The sequence below is a fragment of the Microcaecilia unicolor genome, chromosome 4 (genome assembly GCF_901765095.1).
Source record: "Microcaecilia unicolor chromosome 4, aMicUni1.1, whole genome shotgun sequence".
NCBI classification, from domain to species: domain Eukaryota; kingdom Metazoa; phylum Chordata; class Amphibia; order Gymnophiona; family Siphonopidae; genus Microcaecilia; species Microcaecilia unicolor.
This window is the reverse complement of record NC_044034.1, coordinates 9,753,002-9,774,018: the sequence shown is the minus strand read 5'-3', so window position 1 is coordinate 9,774,018 and position 21,017 is coordinate 9,753,002. Positions and strand designations below refer to the sequence as shown.

General features: G+C 45.2%; 1 protein-coding gene across 2 annotated transcripts in view; it reads left to right on the top strand.

Moving 5' to 3' along the window:
- Positions 1-21,017, top strand: part of LOC115468289 (E3 ubiquitin-protein ligase TRIM39-like) — a 49,793-nt gene that overhangs the window by 28,063 nt on the left and 713 nt on the right. Inside the window, exons 5-7 of one of the 2 annotated variants that reach the window (XM_030199908.1) lie at positions 3,771-3,880; positions 14,892-14,897; positions 15,539-15,568. In XM_030199908.1, the coding sequence (XP_030055768.1) occupies positions 3,771-3,880; positions 14,892-14,897; positions 15,539-15,568 (146 nt within the window). The remainder of the gene's footprint in view (positions 1-3,770; positions 3,881-14,891; positions 14,898-15,538; positions 15,569-21,017) is intronic. The other variant, XM_030199909.1, reaches the window with a different exon arrangement.

The following is a 21,017-nucleotide window of genomic DNA, read 5'->3' as shown; positions in this document are numbered from 1 at the left end:
TATAACGAATAAGGCCAGTGGTGTGCTGGAGCCGGCTCGCACTGGCTCGCAAGAGCCGGTTGTTAAATTTTCTTCCGGCTTGCGAGCCAGTTGTTGAAAATAGCGAGCCGGCTCTGGCTCTCCTCCCTCCCTCCTCCCTCCCTCCGGATCCGCCTCACCGCCCGCTTGTTTCGTGAATTCTTCGGGGCAGGCAGTCTTGCCTGCCCGCTTCCAGCGCTGACTGTCCTCCCTTGCCGATTCGCCCTTTAAAAATGGCCGCCGAGACTTTGGCTGAAGTCTCGGCGGCCATTTTGAAGCGTGAGTCGGCAAGGGAGGACAGTCGGCGCTGGAAGCGGGCAGGCAAGACTGCCTGCCCCGAAGAATTCAAAAAACAAGGGGAGGGTGGGAGGGAGGAGAAGAATTCACGAAACAACTCGGGAGGGGGTGGCAGGGGGGAAAAGGGAGTCGCTGCTGGGCATGGGTAGATGGAGGGGGTTCCTGGATATGGGTGCATGCAGGGCAGGGGAAAGGAGGGTCACTGTTGGACATGGGTGCATGCAGGGGAGAGGAGGGTCACTGCTGGACATGGGTGCATGCAGGGCAGGGGAAAGGAGGGTCACTGCTGGACATGGGTGCATGCAGGGGAGAGGAGGGTCACTGCTGGACATCTGGGTGCATGCAGGGCAGGGCAGAGGAGGGTCGCTGGGTATGGGTGCATGCAGGGCAGGGGAGAGGAGGGGAGAGAGAAGAAATGCTGGACATGGATGGAGGGGAGAGAAGAGTGAGGAAGGAGATGAGATGAGGGAAAAGGAAGAGAGGAGAAAAACTGCACATGGATGAAGAAAATAGGCAGAAGCTGAGGACCAGAAATGAAGAAGAAAGGAGGAAAGAAATAAATGGAAAGGAAGCCCTGGAAATGGAGTTAAGAGGACAGATAGCAGCAGAATCGGATACTGGGCCAGCATGATCAGAAAAACAGTCACCAGACAACAAAGGTAGAAAAAAAATCATTTTATTTTCATTATAGTGTTTGGAATATGTTCACTTTGAGAATCAGGTGCTCAACATTAAAAGTTTATATTTATTTACTTATTTATGGCATTTTATCCCACATTAAACGTGAATTAGATTGGAACCTGGGATCATTTAAATTTTTTTCCTGGAGAGAGTAATGCATTGCCTCCCCCCACCCCAGGCTCTCTCCCCGGCCATAGCCAGCTCTGCAATTTTGGGGGGGCGCAGAGGTGGACGGGGGGGGGGGGGGCGCCGAGGTGGACTGGGGAGAGAGCCTGTTGTTAAAAATTTACCAGCACACCACTGAATAAGGCATAAAAGGTGCCCTAAATACCCAGATGACCACTGGAGGGAATCAGAGATGTCCTTCCCTAATTTCCCCCAGTGGTCACTAACCCCCTCCCACCCCCCAAAATGTGATGAAAAACATTGGCAGTCTCTGTGCCAGCCTCAGGTGTTATACTCAGGTCCATTAGAACAGCATGCAGGTCCCTGGAGTAGTCTAGTGGTGGGTGCAGTGCACTGCCGACAGGTGGACCAAGGCTCCTACCTCCCCCTACCTGTTACACTTCTGGAGGAAACTGTAAGCCCTCCAAAACTCACCAGAAACCCACTGTACCCACATATAGGTGCCCCCTTCACCCGTAAGAGCTGTGGTAGTGGTGTACAGTTGGGGGTGGTGGGTTTTGGGGGGCTCAGTTGACAAGGTAAGGGACCAATGGAAAGATGTGTACCTGACAGCCAGTGGCATACCGAGGGCAGGGCAGTGGGGGCGGTCTGCCCCAAGTGCACGCTGCTGGAGGGGTGCAGAGAGCAGCCACACGCATGTCGTCTCCGCTGGTACCCTGCTTCTTCTTATCTACAATGACACCCAGATCTTTTTCTTGAGCGCTGACCCCCAAGATGGACCCTAGCATCAAGTAACTATGATTCGGATTATTCTTTCCAATGTGCATCTCTTAGCATTCGTCCACATTAGATTTCATCTGCCATTTGGACGCCCAGTCTTCCAATTTCCTCAGATATTTCACAGTCCACACGTGTTTTAACAACCTTGAATAGTTTTGTATCATTTGCTAATTTGATCACCTGACTTGTCATTCCGATTTCCATATATGTTAAATAGTACCGGTCACTGTTCATCCTCCTCCGTTGAGAGAAATGACCATTCATCCCTACCCTCTGTTTTCTGTCCAATAACCAATTCCTAATCTACACTGGTTAAAAGATAGAAAACACCCAGCTAATAAAGTCCACCTTCTACATTATCCTGCCTAACACCTCCCTTCTCTCTTCCTTTACCCAATCTTTGTATACTACTAATTTCATCTGATATCCTGGTATGACCATGTCATAACAAAACTCTGTAAGCCACATTGAGCCTGGGAAAGAAAGCCAGCAGATCAATATCACAACAAAAAGATTTTATTGAAGATACCGTGTATGAACAAATCGCTCGACACAGGCCGTGTTTCGCCCACCTAGGGCTGCGTCAGGGGCTACAATGAACAAATATATAATAATTATCATAGATCATAATAAATAAAATATAACACACATACAAGCATAATATATCAAATATATAAATTGACAACAAATAATAAAATATGGAATATTACTAAGTATACATAGAGAGTATACTAGAATAAGCATATCGCTACGCACTGTCCAATATAAATTATATATATATATATACATGTACATAAAAGAGCATATATATGAAAATATATTTATAAAAGAAGTGTATGTAATGCAACAATTGTATGACAGTGCATATAAACATATATATAAAAGCATAATAAAATCTGACATCACGTAACAGCAAAGCAAGGGCACTGGTATAGGTTACGAACTTCAATACAAATATGTATAAAAAATGTATAAATGAGATAATAAAAGGCACATACCTAATTTGAAACCTCTCTGTGAAAAACACAAAAAAATCAAGCCTTAGGATGGATGTTTGCCAGTATTCTTAGTAGACTGGCCACACAGACATCCCAGCAGAGCAGTGGGGCTCCCTAGGAGGTCCCAGTTAGACATCTTACCACTGCCCCATTATCTTGTAGGGTGAGCCTTCCAAAATCCGTAGAAAAAGTACTGTACACAACTACAATAGCCTTTATGGCTGCAGGTGTCACCTATATGTAGGTACCGTAGGCTTTTGGTAAGTTTTGGAGAGCTGACACTTTCCACCACAAGTGTAACAGATAGAGGGAGATATGGGCCTGGTCCATATTTTTGACCACTAGGTTACTCCAGGGGCCTGATTGATGCTCTAATAGGATGGACCATGACATCTGAGGCTGCCATAGAGACTGCTGTGTACTGTTTATTTCTCATCTTTGGGTGGTGGGAGGGGGTCAGTGACCACTAGGGGAGTAAGGGGGGGTAAAGCCTTAATCCCTTCAGTAGTCAATTGGTCATTTAAGGCACCTTGTTGTGACTTAGTTGTGATAAAAATAAAACATCTAAATTGTAGCCCTGGATATTTTTGTTTTGTTCCATTGCGGCAGAAAAACATCCGAGTATTAGAAATGCCTAAATCCCACCCCTAACACACTCCCTTGCATAGGAAAATGTTTAAAAAATGGGTTTCAAAATTTCCAAATGCCATTTTATGCCACTTTTTGAATGTTTTCCTTTGTCAAAAATCAGTCCCATAATCACAGAAAACTGAGTGTTCATGGTATATTTCATTCCTTCCACTGTTTACGTCTCTATCCCCTGGGTGTGAACATTTCCCAGAATAATCCCAGTGACTCTCTAACCCATAGGTGTCAGAAAATGAAGTTTCCAGTACCAGAGGCTGTTTCTACTGATCTGAAAATGGGTTTCCAATTGCGCTATCCTCAGCAGCTGAAGAAATGGATTACAAAATTTGGAGGTGAGGAATTGATCGCTTTTTTTTTTTTTTTTTTTTTAATCATTTATTTATTATTTTTTCATTTTACAAGGATCACTTGCAAAACAGTAAAACAGAGATGATTGTACATTAAAACAATATTAGAAGAAAACAATCTCAACAAGATAAATGGATTTTATACAATCTTTCTCTTTCTTAGACCACAAAATAAATAGGGAGAGTGAAACAAGACAAGGAGATCAATTTAAACAGCAAACAAAGAAAACGTGGTATTAACCCGATTATCCCCAGTTATTATTTATCTAAATCATTATTCCACATTGATCATCTGGTTGGTTTCTTCACGACCATAACGGTGCATAGTCCATCAATTTCATTGGAAACATACTTATTGTCCAATATTAGTGAAAGTAATACACCTGATTTCATTTTTTTCCCTTTTAAAACCAGAAATTGTTTAACAATACAAACCCTTGAATCTCCAATCCAATTCCCGCTGATTAAAGTAATCCCAGTTTCACAGGCTTCACTCCTTTTGAATTAATATATTAAGAGGAATCATTTCAGAGGAAAAAAAACATTAGGAGTCATACCCAGAACTCTGGGAAAACAACAATCTCGATATTAATCATCTGTAACAATATTCATTTTGTTCAAATTTTTTCTGGTCTTTTATCATTTTCAAATCTTAACCATTTCCTACTTCAGTAGAACTTCATTTGCTGTATATTCTCAAAGGATTCGATTAGATTATCCATGTGGCTCATTAACAAGACTATATCTGAAGCAAAGTCATTCTCTACCACCGTCAGGTCCTGGAGCACCCTCCAGATGACATTCAATGCAACCTCCACGGGAGCCAAAAACTCCAAGCTGATAACTCTTAAGGGTTTAGGAGTAGCACCGCCGACACGGGTTCAGCTGTAAACGACTTCCGTTTCAGCATACACTCCTGACACACTCCTCCACTCCTTTGGGCATGGTGGTTAAATGATTTTTGAGCGATGAAGTTGTTTCCAGGTCCAAGAGCATCGACGCTCCTTCGTTGGCGCTAATCAAAGGACTCATCAACCCAGTCATCTATGGGCAGCTCGTCACACAGCGGTCCCACACTTGCTGCACAGGGGACAAAACGCTGGTCATCGGCGGCTGACCCCCCATTGTCCCCTTCCTCTGTTAAGGCAACTGCAATGCAGAGAGGAAATTTCAAGTGAACAAAAACTGAACTTCAGAGGACAGCTGGGCCGTTGAGTGTACGAGCTTCAGGTCACCATCTTTCCCCTCTCCCTAATTTGGGACACTCTTTGTCTGGTTTCTCCTCAGGAGCCTGTCTGATATGGGTAACCCTTCAGCGTAGCCCTCTGAGTCATTGAAACACGGAAGCCCCTCCATCACTTACAAGGTGGTGTCCCTTCGGAGGGGAATTGATCGCTTTTTAATTTGGTTTGTCTTCTTTTCAAATGCTCTGGATGATTCCACTAAAAATGTGCAGAAATAAAAGTATAAATCTGAGTTCTTTGTCATCAAACAGATAAATCCATTACGAATGGGTTGTGTCCACCTACCAGCAGGGGGAGATAGAGAGCACTAAAAAACCATAGTGCCTCATGGCCAGCTAGCTCCATCTGCCTCTTCAGTATTCTCTATCTCCCCAGCAGGGTGATTGCAGCTTTTTCAGCTCCTTCTAAATTCTGCCTGGGGTGGCTCCTGAGCTTTGCCAGTGGAAGCAGGGGTGTTAAGGCTATTGTAGCTTCACTTTAAAGGCACATAGGTTAGCCCTTTCCCTGCCTTACCCATCCCCCCAGTGGATGTGAACACAGTTCGCTTTTCCCTGCCCTTTCCTACTCTACTTAGTGGATGCAGGCACATTGGTTCGCCTTTCCCTGCCTTTCCCACTCTTCTGCACCTCCAGAGTTGATTTGATTGCCTCTTTTGCTGTTTTCTCTACAGAGTTAAAAATAAAAATGCCGCGTCGCACTTTGGCGCTGCAACCTCAGAAAAGAGGTTTTCTTATGATTCTACAGCGTGACCGGAGCTTTGATACTCGGTCCAGTGAGGTAAGAGTGCTTTGTAGCTCCTCTGGGGAGGGCCCGCGATCGAGATGTTTTTGGCGCGAAGCCGCCATTTTGAATTTTCCGCCGTTTTCGGCGATGGCTGCGGAGGTTGTAAAGCGCTGTTTTAAGTGTGGCAAGTGCAGATCCGCAGCGGGGCTCTGTAAATCGTGCTGTTCAGGCGTTAGAGCCGGCCCGAGCATGGCAAGTGAGGATTCTTCCCGCTCTGTGGAACTGGCAGCGGGCGTCATTTTAAATGCGCCACATGGGGGAGGTCACGTGATGCTAGGCGACGGGGAGGACGCCGCTTGTTAGAGCTCTGGGTCCCCTCGGGTAACAACAGCCCCTAGCACCGTCAAAATCGAGTCAAAACCCACAAAAAAGCAACAGTAGAAATCGGAATACTCACGCAATAAGCTGCAGGAAAACCAAGCGGTACGGCGGTCGGAATGGCCACGAAAACAACTCGGAAAGAGGGAGCCCGAAGCCGCGTGGGAGAAAACAAAATGGCGGAGACCGGCGCGACTGGCGAGTCCGTGAGCTCAGCCTGGGCGGCGGAGATAGCAGCTGAGGTCTCGGCATTGCTGGAGGTGTCGGTAGACAGGAAGCTGCAGAAAATATCAGATCAGATTGGGCAGATGGACGATAAACTGGAAAGTCTGCGAACCGATTTGACGGGATTCCAGCAGAGGGTGTCCGATGTAGAAGATCAATGTCTGCAAACTGAAAAGCAGCAAAAAGAACTGAAAGATAGATTGGACAAGTTGGAAGCAAAAGTAGAGGATCTGGAAAACAGATCGCGGCGCAATAACTTGAGGCTGATCGGTTTGCCAGAGTCGATACGAGAGGTGGAGTTGGCGGGATTTCTGGAATCATGGCTGCCAAAAGTGCTAAATAAGCCACAACTGGAGAAGGCATTGAAAATAGAGAGAGCACACAGGCTGGGGAGAGCCGAACAGAATGCGGAGAGACCGAGAGTGGTAATCTGTAAGATACTTAACTATGCACATAAACAAGAAATATTGAGGGAATGGAGACTAAAAGGAAAGATTTTATATGAAAATAACAGCGTGCTCTGCTTTCAGGATTTTTCAACCGCAGTTGCAGCCCAGCGTCGACAATTTACTGAAGTATGCAAACGCCTCTATGCAAAAAAAGCAAGATTTGCTCTGATGTTCCCGGCAAAATTAAGAATACAGCAAGAGGGCAGATGGCATGTTTTCAGCTCACACGTGGAAGCTTCACAGTTTGTCAACCAAATGCTGGGAAGCGGGGGAGCAGAGAGTGAACAGACACAAGTAAGAGGCCAGAGGAGTCCATGAAGAGAACAGCTCGCCAAGGCAGGCTAAAACAATAGAGGAAGACGACAGTAGGAGACGCAGTGGAATATTCAAAGCCACAGGGAACTTGGACTCACATCAAGACAGATGATAAAATCTAAGAGCCAAGCAGGGACATTAGAGAATAATATGCTGAGCACTCAGGAGCATAAGCTGGGTAAAGTATAAAGAGAAGTTGAAAGTTTGAAGCTGTTTAATAGGTTGATTATAACTGTTATAAGTGAATGAGGGCTATATCTGTTACAAGTCCATGAAAAGAAAAGTTTAGCCAAGAAAGGCTAAAATTCTAGAAGAAGAAGACAGTGGAGGACATAGTGGAATACCCAGAGTCAAAGGGAACTTGGACTTACATAAAGACAGTGGATAAAAACTCTGAGCCAAGCAGGGACATTAGGGAATAATATGCTGAGTGCTCAGGGTTATAAGCTGGGTAAAGTATAAAACAGAGTTAAAAGTCTGAAGCCGGGTTCCAAGATGATTCTATCAGTTATAAATAAATGTTGGTTATATCTGTTACAAGTAAATGAGAGATAAAAAGATAGAAGTTATGGGGAACAGTAGCATAACAAGGAGGACGGTGGGGGGGGGGGATGAGGGGGGACAGGGGCGTGACCAGTTCTCTAGCAAGAACGGTAGTCTGGTCCTTCGGGAGCAGCATGAAGGAAAGGGGACAGGGACGGGAGGGAGGGGGGAGGGGGGTAGCAAGGGGTTTAGATGTTTTGGTTATAAAGTTTCCTTTTGTTTTAATCTCTTTTCTCACAACACAGGTAACAGCGAGAGGGCGGAGACAGGAAGTGGGTAGACGTGGAGAAGGGGGAGGTACCCAAGGGCTGGGGGGTGCATCCTCACCAATACGAGATATGGAACAGAGAAATGTCAATAAGAATGTGAAATGGGATCGATTAAATTAGTTTCTTGGAACGTGGGGGGGATTTCATCACCCATTAAAAGAACCAAAGTCCTGCAGGCTATGCGACGGCATAAAGCAGATGTGGTCTTTCTCCAAGAAACACACTTAACAGCGGTGGAACATAGTAAATTTCAGAAAGGCTGGGTGGGGGAGGCGGTGGGGTCCCCGGCGAAGGGGAAAAAAGGGGGAGTGTTAATGCTGTTTCGAAAAGGGTTGCAGATACAAATAAAGTCGGTCAAAAGAAGTGAGGAGGGTAGATATGTGCTGGCGGAGGTGGAATGCGGAAACAACAGGTATATTTTTTGTAATGTATACGCACCAAATGTCTTTGACCACAAATTTTATAAAACCCTAATAGAACTGCTGAGCCCCTTCCAGGAGGGCAATATTATACTTGGAGGAGATTTTAATTTGGTATATAACACCCAGATGGATAGGTGTAGCTCTGGGACTAATACAACAAGTAACAGTGATAGAGGCCTGCCCTTTCTGTGCTCGACTTTAGACTTAATTGATATATGGAGGGTACTACACCCGACACACAGAGATTATACGCATGTGTCCAGGGCGCACTTGACACAATCTCGTATTGATTACTTCTTGATCTCTCGGGGCCTATTTGCACAAACACCAGCAGCAGAAATAGGACCATGCGAAATATCAGATCACTCACTCATATACATACAGCTGCAGGTGTCTAGAAATTGGGGAGGAGGGAGTAATTGGAGGTTCCCCTTTGAATTATACCGGGATCCACATTTTAAGGAATATATAAATGGAAAGTGGAAGGAGTTTGAAGAGCATAATAGGAGCCACCAGCAGCAAACAAGTTTATATTGGGAGACAGCAAAAGCAGTAATGCGAGGGGAGATAATAGCATATAGGGCCCGAGCCAAGAGAATGAGGGACAAAGAAATCCTCCGCTTGGAAAAAGAGATAAGAACTAGGAGGCTGCGATTTGGGGAGACGATAAAGGAAGAGCAGAAAAGAGCACTATTAGCATCTCAAAGGGAGTTAAACGAATTATTACACCAGAGGGCTAGGAAATCACAAATGTATTATCAGCACCAGCTCTTCCAGTATGGGAATAAGGCGGGAACTTTATTGAGTAGGTTAGTAAAGGGGCAGAAGGGGCCTACTAGGATCCTACAAATTAAAGATGGGAGAGGGCAGACAATCCGGGAGACTGAAGGGATCATAAGCAGATTTAGGAACTATTATAAGGCATTATATGAAAAACCGTCAGACATAATCCCGGATAGTGAGGTATACTTGGCTAACCAAGAGCTGCCTAGGGTCTCAGAGACGCAGTTGGAAACACTGAACAACCCCATAGTGGAGGGAGAGTTGATGTTGGCACTGCAGCAAAGTAAAATACATAAAGCGCCGGGGCCGGACGGGTTTAGTATGGCCTTTTATAAACTAGTACAGGAACAGGTGACAAACCCATTGATGAATCTCTTTAATGAAATGATAACATCAGGAACCTTGTCTGATCGGCTAAATGAGGCGAAAGTAATAGTATTATTAAAACCCGGTAGGGACGAGAGGGAAGTGGGGTCATATAGGCCAATATCTTTGATAAACTGTGATATAAAAATCTATGCGAAGATATTAGCTAATAGGTTGGCTAAGGTGCTTCCAGACTTGGTAGCCTCCCCCCAGGTAGGTTTTGTAACAGGCAGGTCAGTGGTAAGTAATATAAGAGCACTACTAGCTTCCCTGGAGACAGTGGAGAAACAGAAAAGGCCTTCTGTGCTGGTTAGTTTTGACGCAGAGAAGGCCTTTGATCGAGTGGTATGGAACTTTATGTTTGAGGTTTTGAAGAAAATGGGGATAGAAGGGGCATTTAGGGAAGCGGTGGGGGCACTGTACTCTAACCCACAGGCCTACATGTGGATAAATGGGGAGAGGTCGGACTTGTTCCCAATTAGGAGAGGCACCAGGCAGGGATGTCCTCTGTCGCCTCTGCTCTTTGTTTTGGTTCTAGACCCTCTGATCAGAGAAATTAGAGACCATCCAGAGGTGACGGGGGTAAAGTGGGGCCCGCAAGAGTTTAAAGTCTCAGCTTTCGCAGACGATATCTTAGTACACCTTACCCAGCCTAAGCGATCTTTAGAGGCTTTGTTAGAGCTCTTCCAGGAGTATGGAGATTTCTCAGGATTTAAGATCAATTACTCGAAATCATTGGCGCTGGCGACTAATGAAAGAGTGAGAGGGATATGGAAAGGAACATTTCCTTTGAAATGGGCAGTGGAGTCACTTCGATACCTAGGAGTGAGGATCACCATGCACACTACAGCCTTATATCATACCAACATAACTAGATTAGTAGACGCTATGAAGGAGCAACTAGGGAGGTGGAAAGCTTTACCAATCACATTACATGGGAGGATACACTTGTTTAGAATGGTGGAGTTCCCCAGGTGGCTCTATACTTTTCAGGTGCTACCTTTGAAACTAAAGAATAAGGATTTGAATCGGATCTACAAGTACGTAAGGAAATTCGTATGGAGGGACTCCAAACCTAAGCTTCCTTTGAAAATATTAATGGGCTCGTGGAGGGAAGGGGGGTTGGGCCTTCCGGATCTCAGGCGCTATAACCAAGCTTGTTTGTTGAGACACTTGGGAGACTGGTTGTTAGACAGGCAGGATTTCACGCCTAGGAGACTGGAGCAGGAATACTTTAAACCATATCATTTATATTACCTGCTGCAGTGCCCAGGGATAGCTATACCTAGTCAGGTGGGCAATAGCGTGTTGCTAAGACCCATTAGAGAGATATGGAAGGATCTAAATAAGAGCTGGGGGTTGGGGGCAGAGACATCAGATCTTTTACCGTTACAGGGTAATCCCCAATTTAAACCGGGATCAGAAAATAAAGTGTTTCTTAGATGGGCAGGACTAGGCATAACAAGGTTAGAGCATGTCCTGGATTCTCGGGGACAATTACTGGGTTTGGGAGCCTTGGGAGTAGGAATAGACTACAGCCACACATTTGCATATGGTCAGCTAGCTCACTATGTTCGTTCCTTGGACGCAGCACAGTTGGGAGGCAGACATGGACGTAGAGTCAGAGAATTCTATGGTTCCGTACCTGGAGAGAGGTTATCTGTTTCAGGGCTGCAGAAAGCCTTGTGGGAGCTGGGAGGAGGTAAGGATATGGACAAAATACAGCAGAAGTGGGCGCGAGATTTGGAACAGCCTAATCTGCAAATTAACTTCCGGAAGCTGGTGGCACAAATACCTTCAATATCAGGGAATGCAAATTTGAGAGAATGTCAATATAGAATTCTACATAGAGCATACATGGCCAAATCTCAGGTGTTCCAAATGGGGGGGATCCCGGATCCATTGTGTTCCAAGTGTAGGCAGGGAAAGGGCACGCTGTTTCATTATCTATGGGATTGTTACAAAATACAAAATTTTTGGAGACAAATAGCTCAATACTTGGAAAAGGTGTTGCAGCATAAAATTCAGTTTTCCCCCAAGGGGGTCTTGCTAGATCAATATGAAACATTAGCAGTCCCGCAAAAAGGGGCTCGGCAGTTCATCCGCAAAGCCAGCATACTGGGGAAGAAGCTTATTCTGAATGGTTGGATGACAGAGGAACCGCCAGACTATTGGCATTGGAGAAACCGACTATATGACCTGCTCATGCAGGAAAGGAGGGAGGTGGGATCATCCCCAAAGAGAAGAAAGGTGTTCTTAGGAATCTGGGAAATGTACATACAATCATTATCCTCCAGAGCACGAAGTTTTCTGTTAAATAGACTGTAAAGGAAGAAGGGAAGAAGAAGAGAAGGGAAAAGGGTAACGGATAAAGGAGGGAAGAGAAAGGAGAAAGAAGAAAGGGGAAAAGGGGTTTTTTTTTTTTTTTTTTTTTGATGTTCCTTTTGGGATCATTAGAGAATGGAATGAGGATGCTATTGGAAGATGTGGGCTATGTAATGGGGAATGTCGAATAAATGGAGTATAATGTATGGTCACCAATAACATGTTGAACTATATAAGTAGCAGGATTAGGGAGGGGGAAGGGAGGTTTGGGGATAAAAGAAAAACTTAATTGACTGGAATGTAAATGATTTACTTGTATTTGTACAATGCTCATGTTGAAGTTTTGTTGGTTTGCATTGATTTTCAGTCAATAAAAAAGATTTAAACCCTAAATGCGCCACATGGTGTGACCCCCGCTGAGGCGGAGGGTCTTGAATCCGGGAGGGGTCCTCGGATTGAGGCTAATCAAAGAGCTTCTAGCCCCGGACTGGAACCGGGTGACCAGGGTGAGTTTTTCTCCCCTGACTTTGTTTTATTGATGCATAAGGCATATATGCTTAAAAGAACTCTGCCCAAGGGGTCTTCTACGGCCCCCCTTACTGCCCCTCCAGCAGATTCTGGCCTGGGACTGCCCTCTGAGGCGTTTTTCCCTGATAGCTGGCCACAAGAGATGCGCAGAAGGGTCCCCCCCCCCCCCCCCCCCCGTGGTCGGGTGGTGGAGACTGAGGGGTCTGGCAGGCCCTCATGGCCAGAGGAGCCAGAAGAAGGTGCAGAGTTGCCACAGGATCTGGATGATCCGTCCGCGGTGAGGATTTTCTACCGTGAAGAGCTGCCAGCGCTTATTTCTGATGCCTTACAGGCCCTCTCTATTGAAAATCCTGACAGTGGCTCAGCCTCCTCTGTGAATCCTAGGATGGCTAGTACCAAAAAGCCTGCTTGAGCCTTTCCTTTGCATGACTCCATCCATGAGCTTATTTCAGCTCAATGGGCTGACCCTGAGGGACCTTTGAAAGTTTCCAGGGCAATGGGGCAATTATACCCTCTAAGTGAGGAACATTTGGCTCGCTTTGCAGTGCCTAAAGTGGATGCCCTAGTCACGGCTGTGACAAAAAGGACTACCCTCCCTGTTGAAGGAGATGTTGCCCTGAAGGATATGCAAGACCGGCGGCTGGAATCACCGCAGAAACGGTCCTTTGAAATTGCAGGTCTTATTATTCGGGCACCTGCATGCAGCTGCTATGCTGCTAGAGCCTGCCTGGCATGGTTGCAACAGGCAGTTGAACAGCCCGGTGAAGGAGCGGAACCCTTGTCTGAGGTGGCCCTGTGGATGGAGTCGGCCTTGTCCTTTTTGGCTGACGCCCTTTATGATATTGTCAGAGCTTCGGTTAAACAGATGGCTGTAGCAGTGGTGCCTCGCCGTCTTCTGTGGCTACGGCATTGGGCGGCAGACATGGCCTCTAAGCAAAGGTTGGTGAAGTTGCCCTTTGAAGGCCTTCTCCTGTTTGGTGAGGAGTTGGAGAAAATTGTGAAAGGCCTGGGGGATGCCAAACCCCAGGACTCGGCCTCCCTCCAAGGGTCAGGCGGTTCATTCCTCTTATAAACCTCGCTTCCGAGAAGCTAGAAGGTACCGCCCGGGGCGTTCTGCTGGGTTCACTTCGCATGCCCATTTTCAGCAGAGGAACTTCTTTCACTCGGACAAACGTCCCGCAGCTGCAGGCTCAAAGCCTGGAGTTCAGGGGCGACCCTCTCAGTGATGGTGCGCCGGCCCCCTCCTCGTTTCCTGCAGTAGGAGGACGACTTTCCCTCTTTTTCGAGGAGTGGGCCAAGTTTTCCTCAGATCAGTGGGTTCTGGACCAGATCAGAGATGGTTACCGTATAGAATTCAATGCCCCGGTAAGAGATGTGTTTGTGGAGTCACGATGCGGCTCTGCCGCCAAACGGGCGGCGGTAGAGGAGACCTTACAAGGCCTGATTCAATTAGGGGCAGTGTCCCCGGTGCCTCCCGCCAAACACGGCTGCGGCCGCTACTCCATTTACTTTGTGGTGCCGCGAAAAGGTGGGTCTTTTTGCTCTATTCTGGACTTAAAAGAATTAAGTCCTTAAGAGTGCAGCATTTTCACATGGAAACCCTGCGCTCTGTCATTGTGGCGGTACAGCCAGGAGAGTTTCTCACGTCTCTGGACCTGAAAGAAACTTACTTGCATATTCCAATTTGGCCCCTACACCAGAAGTTTCTGTGGTTTGCGGTGATGGGAAAACATTTCCAATTCAGGCCTTGCCTTTTGGCCTCGCCACAGCTGCCCGAACCTTTTCCAAGGTTATGGTGGTAGTAGCTGCATTTCTCAGGCGAGAAGGTAACCGGGTTCACCCGTACCTAGACCCTGAGGCAGGCGCTTGTGTGCCGAAACACGGCCCATGTCGGGTCTTTTTCACAATAAAGGACGGCTGTTATCTCTTTCTTGAAGGCCCAGTGCTGCTTTTATTGTCTGTGTTCTATGCTTGTATGCTGTAATACCCTCTCTTTTGTGACTACGTTCTTACTTTATACCAGCTGTACCATCAGTTCTGCCCAAAGCAACAATGACCTTGCGTTGTCTATTGTCACTTCTATTTGAGTATAACCTGAAGAAGGAATGGGTGATAAGGCAAAGCTTGTTTTATTTTGTTGCATTGCACCCTGGAAGTCATGTGTTTGCTATGTCATAAGCTTATTCCTGGGATAAGCAGAAGAAAATCTGTCTTACTCTTTTGGGATCTTGCCAGGTACTTGTGACCTGGATTCACCACTGTTGGAAACAGGATACTGGGCTTGATGGACCTTCAGTCTTTCCTTGAATGGCAGTTCTTATGTATGAATGTACTTATGAGATCATTGAAGGACATTTTTGTAATTCAAAATCTCTAACATTTCTCTCTCTATTGTTTTTTTTACAAAATAAAATCACATCCTGCAGGAATAGGTAAGTTTTATTCAGTTAGCAACTTATATATTTTAGGGTGGGCAATTAATGCGTTAATAACACTATAAATGCATTAATATTTTAACGCATACCATGTTGTTTGATGCTGCCTGTGTTTTTTTAATGCTGACCCACCCCTCCCCCACGCTTACCTCTACAGCAGGGCTCGGGATTTTTTCTCCTTCCTCGGAGCTGCCTCAAACTCCTTCTCTCCCCCTGCACGGACAGGCTCTGCAGATACTTGAGCTGCATGGTGCATGAAGTTAGGGAAGGTCTCTTGAGACTTGAAACCGCGAGACTTCCCCAAATTCCTGCACTGCGTGACTCAAGTATCTGCAGAGCCCAATAACTGTGCAGGGCGAGACAAGGAGTTTGAGGCAACGCTGAGTCTGAGCCCTGCTGTACAAGTCAATGTAGGGATTGGGGAAGAGAAACTTGGTGAAGGCTGTTTGAATCTTTCTTATTTAATGCCCAAAATTCTGTGATTAAGCGCACTTAATTGCATGATTAACATTTTTAATCTCATAATTAATCACTATTAAAATTTTTAATCATTGTTCACCTCTAATATATTTTTGATATCATTGTACTTATTTCTCTTCTCTGCGATCTGATCATTGTTCATCTTTATTTTAATGCAGATTGGTGGATGGAATTTGGCAGATATACAGGTGAACAATCTGATATATAATAATTATACAAAACCATCAAATCCACTAATGTGTCCTTTGACTGTGATTTCGCTTTACAAACACCTACAGTCAGTGTTAGGGATCATTTTCACCCCTGTGATAGAGAAGACAATCCAGCTTATAATCGAACGAGAATAACGCCCAAGTTCCGACCTAAATCGGGAGATGGGCGTTCTTCTCACAAAAAAGAATAAAGCGGTATAATCGAAAGCCGAATTTGGACGCTTTCAACTGCACTCCGTCGCGGATGCGGACAAAGTTGATGGGGGCGTATCGAAGGCGTGTCGAAGGTGGAACTGGGGCGTGGTTATCGGGCGAACAGAGATGGGCGCCCTTCGCCGATAATGGAACAGTTTTGAGCTAGAATTTAGGACACTTTTCCTGGACCCTGTTTTTTGACGAATAAGGCCCCCAAAAGTGCCCTAAATGACCAGACTACCCCCAGAGAGAGTCGGGGATGACCTCCCCTGACTCCCCCAGTGGTCACTAACCCCCTCCCACCACAACAAATGATGTTTCACAACTTTTTACTTTCACCCTCAAATGTCATACCCTCCTCCCAAGCAGCAGTATGCAGGTCCCTGGAGCAGTTGTTAGGGGGTGCAGTGGACGTCAGGCAGGTGGACCCAGGCCCATCCCCCCCCCTACCTGTTACAATTGTGCTGCTTAATGCTACTAGTCGTCCAACCCCCCCAAACCCACTGTACCCACATGTAGGTGCCCCCCTTCACCTCTTAGGGCTATAGTAATGGTGTAGACTTGTGGACAGTGGGGTTTGAGGGGGATTTGGGGGGCTCAACACCCAAGGGAAGGGTGCTATGCACCTGGGAGCTCTTTTACCTTTTTTTTTGTTTTTGTAAAAGTGCCCCCTAGGGTGCCCGGTTGGTGTCCTGGCATGTGAGGGGGACCAGTGCACTATGAATCCTGGCCCCTCCCACGAACAAATGCCTTGGATTTATTCGTTTTTGAGCTGGGCGATTTCATTTTCCATTATCGCTGAAAAGCAAAAACGCCCAGCTCACACCTTGACGAATAACACATGGGCGTCTTTTTCTTTTAAAAAATACAATCCGCCCCGCCCCTTCACGGACCCGTTCTCGGAGATAAACGCCCATGGAGATAGGCGTTTCTGTTCGATTATGCCCCTCAATGTGTGTTTCCCCTGATCAGGGTCAGGGAGTGATCCCTCTGGTTCAGACCTGGCAAGTTTCCCACATTCATTGGGAGACTCCAGTTTTCACAGGTTATCTCCGAAACTTCCCCGAGTGAATGCAGTCTGTGGCAGTCCCAGGACTTTTCACCAAATAATACAGTACAGTTTGCTTCTGGAAATAGTCACTTGAAGTGTCCTAGAGTGGCCAAGAGGGATACAGTAAATAGCTTTTGCTCATTGCCTCCAAAATTTGCTTTCAAAATGGAATAAACATATTTAATCTGATGACCAGATTAAGACAAGAACTGTTTCCATCTGAATAATACAATATAGTTTGCTTCTGGAAATGGCCACCAAGCATCCAGGGGGTGAGTTACAAGCTACAGGTACCAATTGTAAAAGAAAGAAACATGTGATGTGTCTTAGTGACAAAATAGGTGTCTTAGATAAGCTTCATTCCAGCATGTCTGTTTCTGCCTTTGGCCACAAGCTAAATTTTAATGAATCAACAATCTGATCCATCCAGCAAAAAAAGGAAGAGATTCAGTGGTCTGTTCGTGAAGCAGAACCAGAAAGTTCCAAAACTACATCTGTGCTTCATGATGAGTCAGTAGAAAAGATGGAAAAGTGGTTAAATTTGTGGATTATGCAAATGGTTGATTAAAAAAAAGCACTGTGGACAGCATTGCTGTGAGGATGAAACCAAACAGATTTATAAACACATCACCCAGGATCAGGAAAGCGTGAAACACTTTTCTGCTAGTTCTGGCTGTCTTGTGTTGGGGTCTGCACCCACCTTAGCCAAACCCCAACTGATTACTGCTAGAACACCCAGGTTCTTCGATTTGTTTCTTACGCTAATACACTAATAAAACAAATAGTACTTACTCACTCAGAAGTGAAATAAAAAAGAAAAGTTTATTCTGGAAACAAGTAAATAGTAGCTCAAGCAGAGCCTTATAGCAAGTCTGAAATACAGAAAAGAAATGATTAGATAGACTTCCTTGGGTCCATGCCAGTTCACTGCCCTGGAAACAAGGAAGCCCAACCTACATAGATTTCCCTCATTTTTATACAATTGATTTAGTACATGTTATACAATAATCCGGAAACTAATTGCCATCTTAGCACATCCCACTAACCAATCATCTACTTTCCTAATCCAACACATCTGACTTCTGTTCTATCAATTATCAGTTCATACCCTAATTCCTAGATAGCAGTTACACCAATCCACCTGATCTGAGTCACAAAGCCATCTTCACCCACCTACTAGTAACTTCTCTCCCACTATACTTTCTGTCACAAATTCCAAGCCCACCTCCTCAGGCTACTTCAGCAGTTTTTTTATATCATATATCCAACCTATATACCACCTGACCTTGTGGTTAAGCTAGCAGACTGTTCCCAACTTCCCCTTTTCACTATCCAGATACAATGTGGTTTCAAACTGTATGAAACACAGGAAGTCTTGACCCAAGAATTAATACAGATCTAAATATCCATTAATGTTATCTTAATTACATTGGACCATTCTATATGCAAGTACTTATCTTCTAAAACCTTGTAACAAAATTCACAATCAATAATTTCTTAAGCTGCCTGGTACAGTATCTTGCCCTAGACTTGACCTTAACACTGGTCAGCAAAAATACAGAAAAAACAGGGGTGTTTTTCCATTCTTGTGACACACTCTCTCACCCAGATCATGTATAACCGTCTCTCAGCCACTCACATCTGTCTCAGTAAAAAGGTCCACTTCCCCTTCTCCCATTGCTTGCCCAACAAATCACACTAAATGAATAAACATGTTTTGGGGTCCATTTAGTTAGAAGGAGTTTAGGTCACATGGGTGTCCTTGCACAATTTCAAAAGGTCTGATCTAGCTAGCAAGGCTTGAAATCAGCACACAGAATAATTAGGGGGATGAAATAAATCTTACAGGTAACCCTTGTTTTATTATCCAGAGGAGTGCCCTGAAAATACGAACATTAGGGGTCCTGAGACCCCCAAGTTCCCCACATCTCCTCCTCTCTCTAGCAAAAAAGCCATAACAGTTCCGTTCTTCTGTGATAGGGTGTGGTGGAGGGGAGAAGTGAAGGACAGGGTGCGAGGAGAGAGAAGGACCTGCCAACAAGGGTAGGAAAAAAGAGAAAAAATAAAGTGGGTCATCGATAAGAACATCAGAAAATGGTTACAAGATATCAAACAAAGGTACCAGGTTGGGCTTCATCATAGATGAACAAATCTTATAGGCAATCTGGGTTTATATCCTAAAACTAACTATAAATATACTTGGAATCAAAAAGTTCAAAAAGAAAAGAAACGTATACTGGCTGTTGACCTTCTTCATCAGGATACTTAAGACCATTGTATGGCTGTACAACTAAGATTATGGGGACAACAAAAAGAAGTTAGGTGTTCAATAAACCATCGTGAATGCCGAGAATGGACTGTACATCCAAATTTAAATCAAAATAATTTTTGTAATCAACAGACTGGTCTCAGCCTCCATCTGGTGCAGTGGGATGTGTCCTCTTCTGGAATAGGATAACAACACTGAATCTGTGGGATGGGACAGATTGAGCCAGTCTGGGTTTTACTTCCATTGCTTTCAATGGAAGCAAAACCCGGACTAGCTCAATGTGTCCTCCTTTCTCTGCAGCCATATGGTAACCCTGGGGTGGGGAGAAGAAGATGTGCTGGACCTGGGGTGGGGGAAATGGAGATATTTATTTTATTTTTGTTACATTTGTACCCCGCACTTTTCCACTCATGGCAGGCTCAATGCGGCTTACATGGGGCAATGGAGGGTTAAGTGACTTGCCCAGAGTCACAAGGAGCTGCCTGTGCCTGAAGTGGGAATCGAACTCAGTTCCTCAGGACCAGAGTCCACCACCCTAACCACTAGGCCACTCCTCCACTGTTGCTACTATTTGAGATTCTACATGGAATGTTGCTATTCCACTATTCCATGTAGAAGTCGGCCCTTGCAGATCACCAATGTGGCCGCGCAGGCTTCTGATTCTGTGAGTCTGACGTCCTGCACGTACATTCCACTAGCAACATTCCATGTAGAAGTCGGCCCTTGCAGATCACCAATGTGGCGCACGTACGTGCAGGACGTCAGACTCACAGAAACAGAAGCCTGCGCAGCCTTCTACATGGAATGTTGCTAGTGGAATAGCAACATTCCATGTAGAATCTCCAATAGTAGCAACATTCCATGTAGAATCTCCAATAGTATCTATTTTATTTTTGTTACATTTGTACCCTGCGCTTTTCCACTCATGGCAGGCTCAATGCGGCTTACATGGGGCAATGGAGGCTGCGTAACCCTAGTAGCGCTCTAGAAATGTTAAGTAGTAGTAGTAGTTAAGTGACTTGCCCAGAATCACAAGGAGCTGCTGCCTGTGCCTGAAGTGGGAATCAAACTCAGTTCCTCAGTTCCCCAGGACCAAAGTCCACCACCCTAACCACTAGGCCACTCCTCCACTTGATGGGGGGGGGGGGGGGAGATGCTCCTTTACTGGTGTTATATAGTCAGAGCTCTTTTTTTTTTTATTCAATATTTTGGGTGGAAGAACAGTAGATGGAAGAAGTTATTTTTATTACTCAGATTTTTTGTTTGTTTGTTTCAAGCCACTCAGGGGTCGATATTCAAAGCAATTTAACTGGCCAAAAATGTCTCCTGACTAGTTAAATAATTTCTTTGTGCTAAGCAGTAATTTTCAGCTCTGCTAAGGTGTCCCTACAATCAGCCCCTCCAAATGACACACTGATTACAATTTATAAGAAATTACTACTTTACCTGTGAAAGGTTATTCATATACTTCCTTTGTGTACATCCATATGTTGCACAAGACGGCATGTTTGAAAATATAAGTGAGATTAAGTAAAAATTCCACCAAGAATAAAGAATGACAAGGAGGATGCAGCAGCTCATATTTGCTTGCTTTGTTTTGAGAGTACAGGGATGACGGCTGAGTGGGGGAAGGGAAACATAGATTAACCTAATTGGCTTCAACGTTTTGACGTCATCCCATCTCCTGTTTTTATCCAGCTCCTTGGTATGAATAGACTGATTCCGATAGGGTACACTGAAAAGCTGATATCCAATAAGATGAGTCAAATCTATGAGGCAGGAAGGTGAGAATAGCCAATAGCAGAGCTCCTGTCATAGAAAAAGTGATTGACTGAAGAACCAGCAAATGAGGGTTAGAGGTAGGTGCAGGAGAAGCCAATGAGGGTTAGAGCTGGGAGTGTGAGGAGCCA